The sequence below is a fragment of the Tamandua tetradactyla genome, chromosome 11, assembly GCF_023851605.1.
Source record: "Tamandua tetradactyla isolate mTamTet1 chromosome 11, mTamTet1.pri, whole genome shotgun sequence".
NCBI classification, from domain to species: Eukaryota; Metazoa; Chordata; class Mammalia; order Pilosa; family Myrmecophagidae; genus Tamandua; species Tamandua tetradactyla.
The window spans coordinates 28149157-28162695 of NC_135337.1; the positions used below are offsets into that span (position 1 = coordinate 28149157).

Below are 13539 nucleotides of genomic sequence, written 5' to 3' on the forward strand. Positions count from 1 at the left end.
AGAAAAAATAGATAAATGAGACTTCATCAAACTTTAAAACTTCTGTCCATCAAAGGACTTTACCAAGAAAGTAAAAAGACAACCTACACAATGGGGGAAAATATTTGGAAATCATATATCTGATAAGGGTTTAATATCCAGAATATATAAAGAACTTTTACTATTTAACTACCAAAAGACACATGATCTGATAAGAAAAATGGGTAAAAGACCTGAACAGACATTTCTCCAAAGATACACAAATAGCCAGTAAGCACATGAAAAAATGCTCAGTCATTACCCATCAGGGAAATGCAAATCAAAACCACAATGAAATACCATCTCACTCCTAGAAGAATGCCTACTATTTTAAAAATGGAAAATAACAAGTGTTGGAGAGGATGTGAAGAAGTAAGACCATTTGTTCATTGTTGTTGAGAATGCAAATGGTGTAGTGCTATGGAAGAGAGTTTGATGGTTCCTCAAAAAGTTATGTATGGAGTTATGACATGACCCAGCAATTCCCCTTCTAGGTATATACCCAAAAGAATTGAAAGCAGGACTCAGACAGACTTTTGCACACCAATGTTCACAGCGGCATTGTTCACACTTGCCAAAAGTGTGGAAGCAACCCAGCGACAATCAACAGATGAATAAACAAAATACGATGTAGGTATACAATGGAATATTATTTGGCGGCAAAAAGGAATGAAATTCTGATACATGCTACAGCATGGATGTACCTTGAAGACAAAATATTGAGTGAAATAAGCCAGATACAAAGGGACAATTCTTCCAAGATCTCACTTTAAATACAAAAGAATTAGAATTTGCAAATTCACAGACAGAAGATTACAGGGTATTAGGGGTGGAGTGGTGAACGAATGAGGAGTTAGTACTGGATGGGTACTGTTTAGGGTAAAGGAAAAGTTTTTAGCAATGGATAATGGGGATGGAGGCACAACTTTGAGTATGTAATTAACACAACTGAATTGTATATTCGAATAGGAAAAAGAAGGGAAATTTTAGGTTGTATATAAATTACCACACAAACATATACATAGAAACCCACAGACTGTACAATACAAAGAGTGAGCACTAATGTAATCAGTGGGCTAAAGTTAATAGCATAATTAGAATAATATTGATTCATCAGTTGTAGCAAATGTACGGCACTAATGCAAATTGTTAACAGGGAAAAGGGTGTGCATGAGGTAAGGAGAGTATACAGGAACTCTACTTTGTGCATGGCTACTCTCTAAACCTACAACTACAAAATTAAAATAAAATGAAGAACTAGAAATTCTATTGCAAAAAAAAAATTTAGACCCAATCAGTTAAGGTTGTTACTATTACAGCCTTGATACTAACATTATTATAATGAAAATTATTAAAATAAGTTTTAATATTATTATGTAGGAATTCCTTCAACCAATCCCAACCCTGTGGCCAATATTCTCAACCTTTTCTTTCTTTTTTTCACTATTTTAATTTTCCCAAAAATTATAATAAATCAAATGAAAGGGTAATAGTGGCCATGCCATATTTTCTAGCCTACTTTCTCAGCTTTACATGCCCATAGGGTACCTTCTCCTCGCCACCTACATGTTCTCCCATAGAACACTCTACATTTGACAGGTCTGCAGGGAAAAATCATAAATACCCTGGAATGAGATAAGATCAACCTGAAAATTCTCTCTCATTAAGAGACCCCCGCATGTTGATGAACAGGCAAGTATAGTATAACTACAAGAGTGCCTGAAAATGAATCAATGAGATTCATGGTCACAAAGCAGTTCTGTCAAGATACACTACAGGACAGGTCAGTGTTTTCCTCACTTATCTCTCCCATCAGTTACAATTATATAATTTATAATTATATTACAGGACTTTATACACTGCAGTGAGTGGGATTCATGTGGCCTTTCTCCCATCGTTTGACATCTTATTTCAGAAGCCCAGGTAGCCTCAGGCACATACATATCCTTTCTCAGATGCAAATGTCACCTACACTTATAAACTTTAATGCAAGCTTTTACTTTGTGGCATAATAAATGCATTTTAAAATTATCATGCTTTAAAAATGTTTATTTGGTACAAAATTTATATTTCACCTAGTGTATTTCCTAATATAACTTATGTGGACAGCTTATTTGAACACCATAAGTACATGGAAGCTTGAATAGGGCATGAGATTTTGTAGATTTGTCCAGAGTGATGCCTCAATAAATCCCAGAAGGATTTAAACAGTGAATAAAAAAGTATTTACAAAGTCCTCTTGGGGGAATGGTGAGAAAGGGGGGAAATTCTACTTCCCTAAGTGGAGAATTCTTCATATTCTCACAAGCAGTGGAGACAACCAAAGCAATAGGCAGAGCCCCCTATTAATATGAACTTAACCCCACAAAGGATAGGCTAAACCTACTTAAAATTAGGCCTAAGAGTCACCCCCAAGAGAACCTCCTTTGTTGCTCAGATGTGGCCTTTCTCTCAGCCAACACAACAAGCAAACTCACTGCCCTTCCCCTCTCTACATGGGACATGACTCCCAGGGGTGTGGACCTTCCTGGCAACATGGGGCAGAAATCCTAGAATGAGCTGAGACTCAGCACCAAGGGATTGAGAAAACCTTCTTGACCAAAAAGGGGAAAAGAGAAATGAGACAAAATAAAGTGTCAACAGCTGAGAGATTCCAGAGTCGAGAGGGTATCCTGAAGGTTATTCTTATGCATTAAGTAGATATCACCTTGTTAGTTAAGGTGTAACAGAGAAGTTGGAGGGAAGTGCCTGAAAATGTAGAGCTGTGTTCCAGTAGCCATGTTTCTTGAAGATGACTGTATAATGATATAGCTTTCGCAATGTGACTGTGTGATTGTGAAAACCTTGTGTCTGATGCTCCTTTTATCTACCTTATCGACAGACGAGTAAAACATATGGATAAAAATAAATAAATAATAGGGGGAACAAATGTTAAAGTAAATTTAGTAGATTGAAATGCCATTGGTCAATGAAAGGGAGGGGTAATGGGTATGATATATATGAAATTTTTTCTGTTTTCTTTTTATTTCTTTTCCTGAATTGATGCAAATGATCATGATGATGAATATACAACTATGTGTTGAAAAAAAAAGAATGTGCATATTGTATGTTGATTGGCTTTATTAATAAAAATGTTTTTAAAAGATTATCATGCTTTAACAAATTTCATAATAAAAACCTTTCCCCGTATAATCTCCCCCATCCAGCGAGTCATTTTCTGTGAAACGTTTCTCCCCACGTAAAACCAGAAAGTAAATTTTTCAAATAAAAATTTTAATTTAAATCAATTCTCTAGTCTTACAGCTAGCAAGTACCATGCTATTCTGGGACACTAAAGAGAGCAATTTTAAATCAGGTTCTATAGAACTTCTTTGGTTCATATTTAAACAAACCAACAGTTTATGCAATTCCACAAAGAAATCAGTGTTATATTTTTCTTAACATTCAATTTAAAACATTAGATATAATCAGCTGGAGAAAAAATCATGATCAAATGCTAAAATGTTTTAAGTAAATGTGAAAACAAATCTCTTTTTTTTTTTTTGCATGGGCAGGCACCGGGAATCGAACCCGGGTCTCTGACACAGCAGGTGAGAACTCTGCCACTGAGCCACCGTGGTCCACCTACAACTCTCTTTTAAAAATCATTTAATTATAAGAAAATTAGTCAGAAAATTGTATAGTTCCAAACAAATCGTACATATAAAAACAAGGGCTCATTTGCCATCACCTTTTTAATTTATCTTTCAAATAATGGACCTTTCTTTTTCTGGCAAACATTAGAATACAGGTATGGTTTTTTTAATTTTCATTTTTCCATAAAACAGATTCGGCTTTTGTTCCACAAGTAGAATGCTATCTAACATTTTGCTTCAGAGAAACTTTAAAAATTGTTCCCCTATGTCAATTAGCTACACAAAAAATCCAACACAAAAAAACAACAAACAAAAAATACTGCAATGTCATTATAAGATTCCTGTCTTCCATTTTATTTTACCAGCCCAAGAACAAATTCAGAGAAAATCTCCGTAAGTCCTGCAGATTCGAATTCCTTTTGTAACTCATCCAACGATGAATACTCTTTGACTTCAAATGCCAGAAACCTGTATTACAGAAGAGAAACTCATGAATATGCCAGATTTGTCAGAGTATAATTATCGATTCTGTGACTTTTCCATCTGCAATAGTACTAAATTATACCTTTTGTGTTCTGTCTGTACTTTTGTTTCAAACAGTACACTAATCATTTTCTCTTTGCACTTCTTTCCACTTGAGTCCACATCTACTTTGGAAGTTTTCTGAAGAATCAGGTATTCCTAAATGATAAATCAGTATGTTAAATACCTATCTTACTCCGAATCTCAAAGTCCTAGTTTTAAAGACGCTATAAACCTGCAGGCTTATTTTCATGCATAAAGAGGTACTCGCCTTCTGAATCAAGCATTAAGAGAGTTACGCAGTGCTTTTACATATTGGACAGTATAATATACTGGTGAATCCACGGGTAAAAAGTGACATATTCAGATCACACATGTTTAAGTCTGGAATGGGGCACTTACTAGCTCTGACAGTGGGCTAGTTTTTTAAACTCTGTGTGCCTCAGTTACCCTCTCCATGAAATGGGAATCATAGCAGCAGCTACCATATGGGGGAGTTGTGATGATTAAATGGATTAATATATGCAAAGCATTTAGATGGTATATAGTGCTATATGTGCCAATACTATTAATAGTATTAGCTACTGTTGGTTTTAGGAGTATTAATTCAGCATCTGAATGAAGTTGACAGGCACGCAACACATCATTACAAACTGATGGCATCCATAAATATGTACCTGTATATTCTCAATCCTAGTACACACTCTCATAAAAATTTAATAGAGATATTTACATAAAATGCCACCTAAAGGCAGTAAAAAAAAAACTATTAGAAAAGTAAAATTCTTCCACATTAGCAAAGGTTTCCAGTTATATGAAAAAACACTTGTTAATTAATTGTGTAATCCAATCTGAGTACAACATCTGTAAAACAACTGGACTTAACCTAATACTTGAGGTGGCTTAAAGAAAAATCTGAGACTTCGGAGGAAATATGAGCAAGGAAATTAATTCTCATCTATTTTGTCAGCCAGTATTTTACCCTTATGGATCAAATTTTACAGCTCTATCCAAAAAAACCTTTATAGATCACTTTAAAATACGTGGTTCTTTTGTCAGGCTCTGACCCAAGATATACATTGAATTTGAATTATTTTCTGCACCTACATGCTATAACCCAGCATTAATCTCATTAACCGAATATCAGACTAGTTTTGTGACAAGAACCTATCATGTAAAAGCTAGGTCATTATTCTACAAATCTTGAAGATTACAGGTTGTACTAGCTAAATCTGTTTTAAATAAGTCCAACTATAATTATTCTTGACCCAGCCTATCTGAAAGCATAAAACCCATTAAACGATTTGTGGCTCTTTAAGATTAAAAATATAATTAGCACTTTTCCTGTCTGGTTCCACATAAAATAGGTTAGATGAGTTTAGAATGGGAAGTTGAAAAATCTGATGATGACGATTTTGAAAGCAGCTGCTGAGACAAATCAGCTGGAAAGCAAAAGTTGGGGAGGATGTGACAAGCTGACAGTCCTGATGATTCTACTTCTACTAACAATAAATCTTGGTTAAAAAGGATGAGCTCCTCTTTCCAGGTATTACAGATAACAAATTAAAATGTCAGAATGCATTTTGAACTGCCACAAAGTTAAAAGTTTTACAAACTACCCCAAATACATACCTTGCTATGCCTAACTAGGGAAAGAAATATTAATATGCACTTTTAGTGCACATTTATAATGCTGAGGCTTATAGTTAATTACAGAAACAAACACTCATGTTTATTACCACAGAGATTTTTTTCTTATAATCTGCCACTTTCATCAAGTGGCATGATTTATAACATAATCTTTACTTAGGCTTCAAGATTTGCAATTTTTTAGTTATAATTAGAAGTTAAAGATATTCTTTAAAAAGAAAATGATACATTAACATAATAATAGTAAAAGCAGAAACATCTTAATGATCAATCTGCCCACTGTTATAAAACATACTAATAGACACACCATTTTAAGCAATAAACAGCAAATTCATATTCAACATTTAACTTTTTGGCACCTTGATGTTGTTTCTGTCTCCTTGTAGTAAAATCAGTATTATTTTACCCATGAACATCAGTCTTCCTGTCAGCCTTAAATCTGAAGCCCACTTCTGCACAGTTTTGATATATTTAGTCTTTGCTCGCATGTGGTCTAAATGCAAAAGAGTTATCCACAATCCATCTTCCACAACTGCGCTTGCTGGAAAAGTGCACCCTTCACCGCCACATCCTGTTTCCGGCTGGCTGAGAATATGTCTGAGATTCTGCTCAATCCAGAGAACAAGCTCATGAACCATGGGTTCTGACAAAAGTTTCTTTGCTTGTTCAAGTAACTTCTCTTTCGCAGTCACACACTGGGCCCTGGTCAGGTGTTCAGAGTTAATGGAGATACCAGGCAGACACAAAGGGTAAGTGACTGGCAAATGAAACACCAACTCTAAGGGTATATCCACGTCCTCAAGGCCTTTGGCTTTTGTGTGAATTCTGAACACAGTCCCATCTGTCTCTGGAAGGCATCCAAAAATAATCATTAGCTGTACATAATTCAGTTTGAATAGAACACTAACAAGTTAAATTTTCATTTCCAATGCCAATTTATTTTTCATGTGAAAGCTTTGAGTTATTTTATGAAAAGACACATAATGCTAAGAAAGCCATGATTTGTAGACTATCTCCTCTAATCATACACGTGCATTCGTGCACATCAACACTGAGGTCTTAACTGGCATTTATTTACATTTGCTATCCCCTCATTTTTATTAAGAAGCACCAAAAAGGGTTTTCATCACACAAGTACTTCTACCCAGACTTAGTTGATAATTCTGAAAACTCCTAATAAACTCTTACAAATTTGCAAGGAAACGACAGAGGGTATATATAAAATCAGTAATACATTTAAAAGTTATACACTAAATCCGATGAAGGTCATTGTGTAGTAAGTCCAAATCTAAGGAAATCCTGGAATCCTATGTGGTTGTAAGGTTGCAGAGAAACCAATGACTATGCATAGTACAGGAACTGCCTCAATGAGCTCTTTTCTGACTTCAAATGCCTGAGTATCAGTGTAACATGAAGGAAGCAAGATGAACTAAAAATGAGTGGACATCAATTCAGCCTCCTCTGGCTGCATCAGAAGGAGGGGGAAAGCACACACAGGATATAAGATGAAATATATTCTGCTCTCTTTCAGATTTGCTCTGCTTCACCCCTCTGATGTGTTCCACACCACTTCACCCCACTTTTCAAAAAGTTGATAAACCGTCAGGCTGATTCATTCTGCAGGGGGCAGAAGTACACAGATCAGAAGAGCAGAGGAGAACAGAACTGGGTGCAGATGAATCTCTTTGAAGCTAACTTGTCTCTCTCTCTGCCCCTACTTCTTTCTCCACATGCCCTTGTTCTATTCTTCACAAGAAAAGCAGTCAAATCTTTCTCATTTTCATACCTGGATTGCTGCTCAACAGCCTCAACAACTGAAACCTAAATGCATCCCCATTTTAAAGAACCTAACAGAACATTAAAATTGCTTCATAGACATCTGATTCCATTCATATAAAAGCTGTTGTTACAGACATTGATTCCCACAGGACTAAACACATCTGTTATTAGCACAAGAGATTTTCTTTAATAGAACCTGCAGTACTAACTGCAAGGCACTATATTTTAGGACACCACTCTGAAACAGAGGTAATAACCCTTATAAAGACCATATTAAAAGGATATAACTTAAATTTGCATTACATAAAACGTGAACTGTATAAAGAAAAAATTTTTAAAGCGAACTTAGTACATTTCTCTACAACCCATCTCTAGTTTCTAAGAACTCTTCTATCTTCCATCCAGTGAGAAACGCTACTTATACTTTTTAAAAACTATTTTATTATCAAAGTGGGATCCCTATACATCAGTTAGATCCATACATTTTGCTATGTGAAATGTATGTTATAAACAGACTTGCACACAACCTAAGGGTGGGCTAAACAAACTTTTCAGAAATCATCTAGGGAGTCACACCCTTCCTCAAGGGGGGCAGAGAAACATTTAAAGGTCTTCATTCATTCATCACTCAGCAAGGATTCCCTGAGCACTACTGGGCCCAAGCACGGTACCAGGCTCTAAGGAAAAAGAATGCCTAAGCCGCAGCCCTGCCAGAATGACTCAATTCAGTATTTTACATGAAAGGGTAGACACGTTCAAAGTGATTTTCTTCAACTTTTCTTTCTACTCTTTAAAATCTCCTTATTGATACTCGACGTCATTAGCCATTAGGGAAATACAAATTAAAAACACGAGACACCACTTCACATCTACAAGGCTGGCTACTATTAAAATAATTAGGAAATAACAAGTGTTGGAGCAGATGCAGAGACACTGGAACTCCAGTGTATTATTGGTGGCAATATAAATGGTGCAGCCACTGTGGGGCAATATGGTGGTTTCTCAAAAAGTTAAGTACAGAATTACCATTGGACCTGGCAATCCCACTTCTAGGTATATACCCAAAGGGAGTTAAAAACAGATAATTGATACAAATGCTTATAGCAGCATTACGCACAGTAGACAAAAGCTGGAAACAACCCAAAGATCCCTTAACAAATGAATGGATAAACAAAATGCGGCATATAACCAACAATGGAATATTATTTGACTATAAGAAAAAAAAAAGACGTCATGAAGCATGCTGCAACATGGAAGAACCTTGAAAACACATTCAGTGAAATTAGCAAGACATATAAGGATAAAAAGTGTATGCTATCACTTATAAGAAATGGCTAGAAATAGCAAATTTGCAGAGACAGAAAGCAGATTAGAGGTTACTGGAGGAAGGGTGGAGAGAGGGAGTGAAGAAGGGAGAGTGCTTGTAAAAAAATTTTAAATAAAATAAAACCCATTCATAAATATATACGTACACATACATAAGTCTATATAAATGTAAATGTGTGTGTATATGTGTGTTTGGAGTTCACTCTCCATGGGTCTGATGTTTCTAAATGCCTTCTGAGCAAAGTTTTGTTCAAGGATATTCATATAACAGACAGCGCTGGAAGCTAAAGCCAGTTTCTCTCTTTGGATGAGAGCACAGATCTGTTTCCCGATTTGTATAATAAAGATAACACTTTTTGCCAGGACAAAGGCTGGGCAGAATTGCTCACAACCCCCTTCCCCACAGACCTTTTGGGGACAAGGGAAACTGATGCAAACGTGTGCTCATGCTGCCTGCTATGCTGAGAGTAAGAAACCAAGCCCCTGGGGGTTCACTGCCTCCTTACTGACCAAATCTGTGGACATATGCTGGCCAGTTTAGTAGCCGCAGTGTCACTGCTGCTTAGGAACTACTTTACCACCTGACAATAAATACATATTTTTTTCCACCATCTCTCTCTCCCTACTTCCATTCTTCTCCCTGAGAAAGAAGTGTCTTCCTCCCCTGACCCTACAACCTCTAAGACATGGTTCCAATCTTATCACCTCTCTACCCCTACTTCTCTACAGTATCTTTCACACAACTGTTTATTTACTCCATGCTTAAAAAATATATATCCAATGCTACTAATTCCCTTAAGCTACAGACCTATCTGTCTTTGTCCTTTCATTCTCATTCTTCTTGAAATAAAATTCTCAGCCCCTTCATCCACCTTCCCATAAGCCAGTCTCTCCTTAATTATCTATTCTATAGTTTCTATCATCATTTCTCTTGGAAGTTTCTTTCTCAAATGTTACCATTGACCTCCTAATTGTCACTGTGCAAAAAGGGTTAACTCAGCAGTCCTGAGTTGACCAAATCCTGCACATTCCCCCCATCAAAACAAAAAAAAAAAACCTGTCTTCAGGACTGGACCTGGGCTGGCTCCTGGGAGATGATCTCCTGGAATATTGTGCCTGATGGGAGTGTTTTTTAATGCCTGAGGCCTCGGGCCACCCAGTACCAGTGAGATCACATAGTTTCTGCCAACAATATGATTGACAATAAATGCCTGCTTTGCTCTTGGGGAGCTGAGGTCAGGTAGCAGAGATCAAACAGGTGCTGCATGCCTATATGACTGACCCTCAATTAAAACAAAAACAAAAACAAAACCCAGACACCAAGTTGCAAGTGAGCTTCTGTGGCTGACAGCACTTCATATGTGCTGTCACACATCGTGGCTGAGAGAACTACGCATGTCCTTGTGACTCCACCACAACAGGAAACCTAGAAGCTGGCATCTGGTTTCTCTTGGACCATGTCCTATGTAACTTTTCACTTTGCCAATTTTAATGCTTGCTTTCACTGTAATAAACCATCACCAAAAGTATAACAGCTTTTCTAAATCCCACAAGTCTTTCTAGCAAACCATTGAGCCAGCCTAACGGTGGTCTTGGGGAACCCCAACATAGCCACATTTAATGGTCTTTATCCTTTACTACTTTTCTACATCTGAACCCACAGAACCAATCTGCTTCTCAAAATTCTCCCTTCACTTACCACCTAGGATACTATCTTGTCCCAGTTCACTTCCTACTTCTCTGATCATCCCATCACTACTTTGTCTTCTTTCCCCAACCCCCCAAATGTACAGGCATTCTTTAAAGCGTGACCCCATCACAACTTTCTTGTTCCAGTCATCCAGGCTTGAAAACTTCAAGTGACCTTTGACTTTTTTCCCCTTTCTTGCTTCATACTTAACATTTTGTTATATAAAGGGGCCTAAGATAACCTCTGTGTAGGGATCCTTGTATTATGTCTTCACAGTAGCCTATGCCCATTAGGAAAACCCACCAGCATCAAGCTTAAATTCTTACACACCCAATTAAAAACAGCCCAAATAAACAACTTTGTAGCCACTGAGTTAACCTTCTTTGCATACCCCAGGAAACTGCACCCAGCTTCACCCCATAACTATTTTCAATTGATTAGATGAGATTACAAGTCCCCAAATCGCTTTAGCACCTCGGAGCTCTATGGCCTAGAGGCTCTGCCACATGGACTCTGCTACACCTGGGCACCCTCATCCCCGCTCCTTTCTCCTCTCCCCTAGGTGTCTGAGAGGTGCTCCCCCTCTGGGGGGACCCCATGCAGCTGGCCTCTAGACGGTTTCTGCTGTGAGGGACATCCCCTCACATGCAACTCTGTCCATGCAGCAGCCCCTAATAGACAGTTTTGTGTTACTGCCATCTAGTGGTCAAATCTTTTTCTTGGTCAGTTCCAAAATCCTCACATTCAAACTCGCTGCATGATCAACTGCCAAACTCCGGCTGTGAATTCTCCAAAATTTATTCTCCTTTCCATTTACATAGCCACTGCCTAATTCAGGCCTTTCTCTGCAAAATGGTTTCCTTACAGCTTCGCTCCCCATACCAAATGTTCCTAGGCCACTTTCCCACATTCTGCTTTCACAGGTACCTAATCACATTAAAAAAAAAAAAAAAAAAAAAAAAAAAACGAAGCACACACACACAAAAACAAAAACTCTGCTCTAAACAACTCTTCGCTGACAAATACATTAAAAATTCCTCCGTCCAGTGATCAGGGCCAGCCACAATATGGGGGCTACTTATCACCCCACCTTCCTCTCTCCTTACTCCTTGCTTCCACTAACCCACTTGACACTGCCTGGACAGTCCATGGTTTCTCATGTCCAGGGCCTTTGCTCCTGCTGCTCGGGTGCCAAGAAGGCCCTTAGCTCTCCACTTTCTGCCTACTGGAAACTTTGCCAACCTCTAAGACGCCTCTCTAAAGCCTGTCTTATGACTCCCATAATACTTTGGACTTACCTTTAATAGCATTTTCATACCCAGAATTTTTGTGGATAAAACAAATTGACTATTTTTCCACCACTGGAATACCTCAATTCTCTTTTTAGACAAGGACCCAAAAACAATGGGTTAAGAGAAACTTTTTCATTTAAAAGTTATACAGAGTTTAGAATTACGCAGCCGGCTTCTAGGAATGGCTCTCACAGATGTAGAAGTCCTTGGAGCCTGCAGTAGGCTGAAAAATGGCTCCCAAATTGTCCCCATCCTAATCTCCACACCTGCAGGTATGTTTCTTATCTGCCAAAAACAGCCTTTGCAGATGTGATGAAGTAAAGGGCCTTGAGATGGGGAGAGCATCATGGATTATCGGTGTGGAGCCTAACTGGAATCACAGCTGTCTTACAAGAGGGAGGCAGAGGGAGATTTCGCTACAGAAGGCAGGTGGTCTGCACCGCGCTGCCCTGCTGGCTTTGAAAATGGAAGGAGGGTCCACGAGCTAAGTAAGGAATGCAAGGATCACAGCTCTAGGAGGTTGAAAACACAGTAAACAGATTCTCCTCCAGAACCTTCAGAAGGATTTCAGCCCAGTGACATGATTTCAGGCTTCTGACCTCCAGAATTGTAAGAGAATAAATGTGTATTCTTTTAAGCTACCAATATGGTGGTAATTTCTTATAGCAGCGACAAGAAACTAGCACAATCTCTGTGCCTGGAAGGCAACCTCTCCTCCGTAACAAGAATCTCTTCTTGACAAGAACTCTCAGACCTGCCCTGTTTTTTACCCTCTGCCATATAATAGCCAATGAGCTAACTGACAGAAAAAGGCAGTCCCAGGAGATCAAAAGTTTGAAAGGCTATTGAGTTGGTCATTCAAATGCTGATCAACTTTCATTTTTCTCTCTCAGTTTATTTTCTGGTTCTAGTTGGCAAATAGACTCACAATGGGGGAAAACCCAGATTTTTGCTTTAGAAATGAAATTATTACGTACGTGTATAAAAGAAAGACTTGTAATTCTTTTAAGGCTCTGAAAGGATTAACATTCTTACTAATTGGTCTTATCCATTAATACTCCATCCCCTCTGCCCCCAGCACCTGCGTGCATGTATACACGCACACACACACACACACACACACACACACACACACACTGTAGCTGCAACTAAAATTATGCAGAATGCTACCTTTATAAGAAAATGAAACTCCCAGTAACATACTCCCATTCCGCTGACATTTAATGTGGTAATTAAATTATACAGTCTTTTAAAACTTATTTTCACTCTAAAAATCCAGAAGCACACATCCTATCCTTCCATTTCTCATCTGCCTTAGTTGGTGCTTGAATTGAACTACCGCCGTTTCTTAGAATTTTTCATGCAACATGAGCACTGTCAGTTTGATTTTTTTTCTTTCTAAAAGAGAAACAAAGTTGACCCTATCTGCTTTAAGATTATTAACAGCTTGGAAACAGAGTGGAAAAACAGAAAAATAATTGTGCTCTAAATCTAATGTTAATGTCTGCTACTCTCTGGCCCCCAAAAACTCTAGTCATTAACTCTTACTCTCAAACCCATTGTTCTCAATAAACATCTATGCTCTATGCTCATGCCCTAACAATTTTAGGAGACTAAATTTTTTTTT

At 37.8% G+C, this 13539-nt stretch overlaps 1 protein-coding gene across 2 annotated transcripts in view; it reads right to left on the minus strand.

Annotated features, from left to right (window-relative positions):
• Positions 1-3274: 3274 nt before the first annotated feature.
• Positions 3275-13539, minus strand: part of RWDD3 (RWD domain containing 3) — an 85823-nt gene continuing 75558 nt past the window's right edge. For both annotated transcript variants that reach the window (XM_077120178.1, XM_077120179.1), the window contains 3 exons: positions 6185-6672; positions 4219-4334; positions 3275-4121 (listed from right to left, as the gene is read on the minus strand). In XM_077120178.1, the coding sequence (XP_076976293.1) occupies positions 4007-4121; positions 4219-4334; positions 6185-6672 (719 nt within the window). In that variant the 3' untranslated portion in view covers positions 3275-4006. The remainder of the gene's footprint in view (positions 4122-4218; positions 4335-6184; positions 6673-13539) is intronic.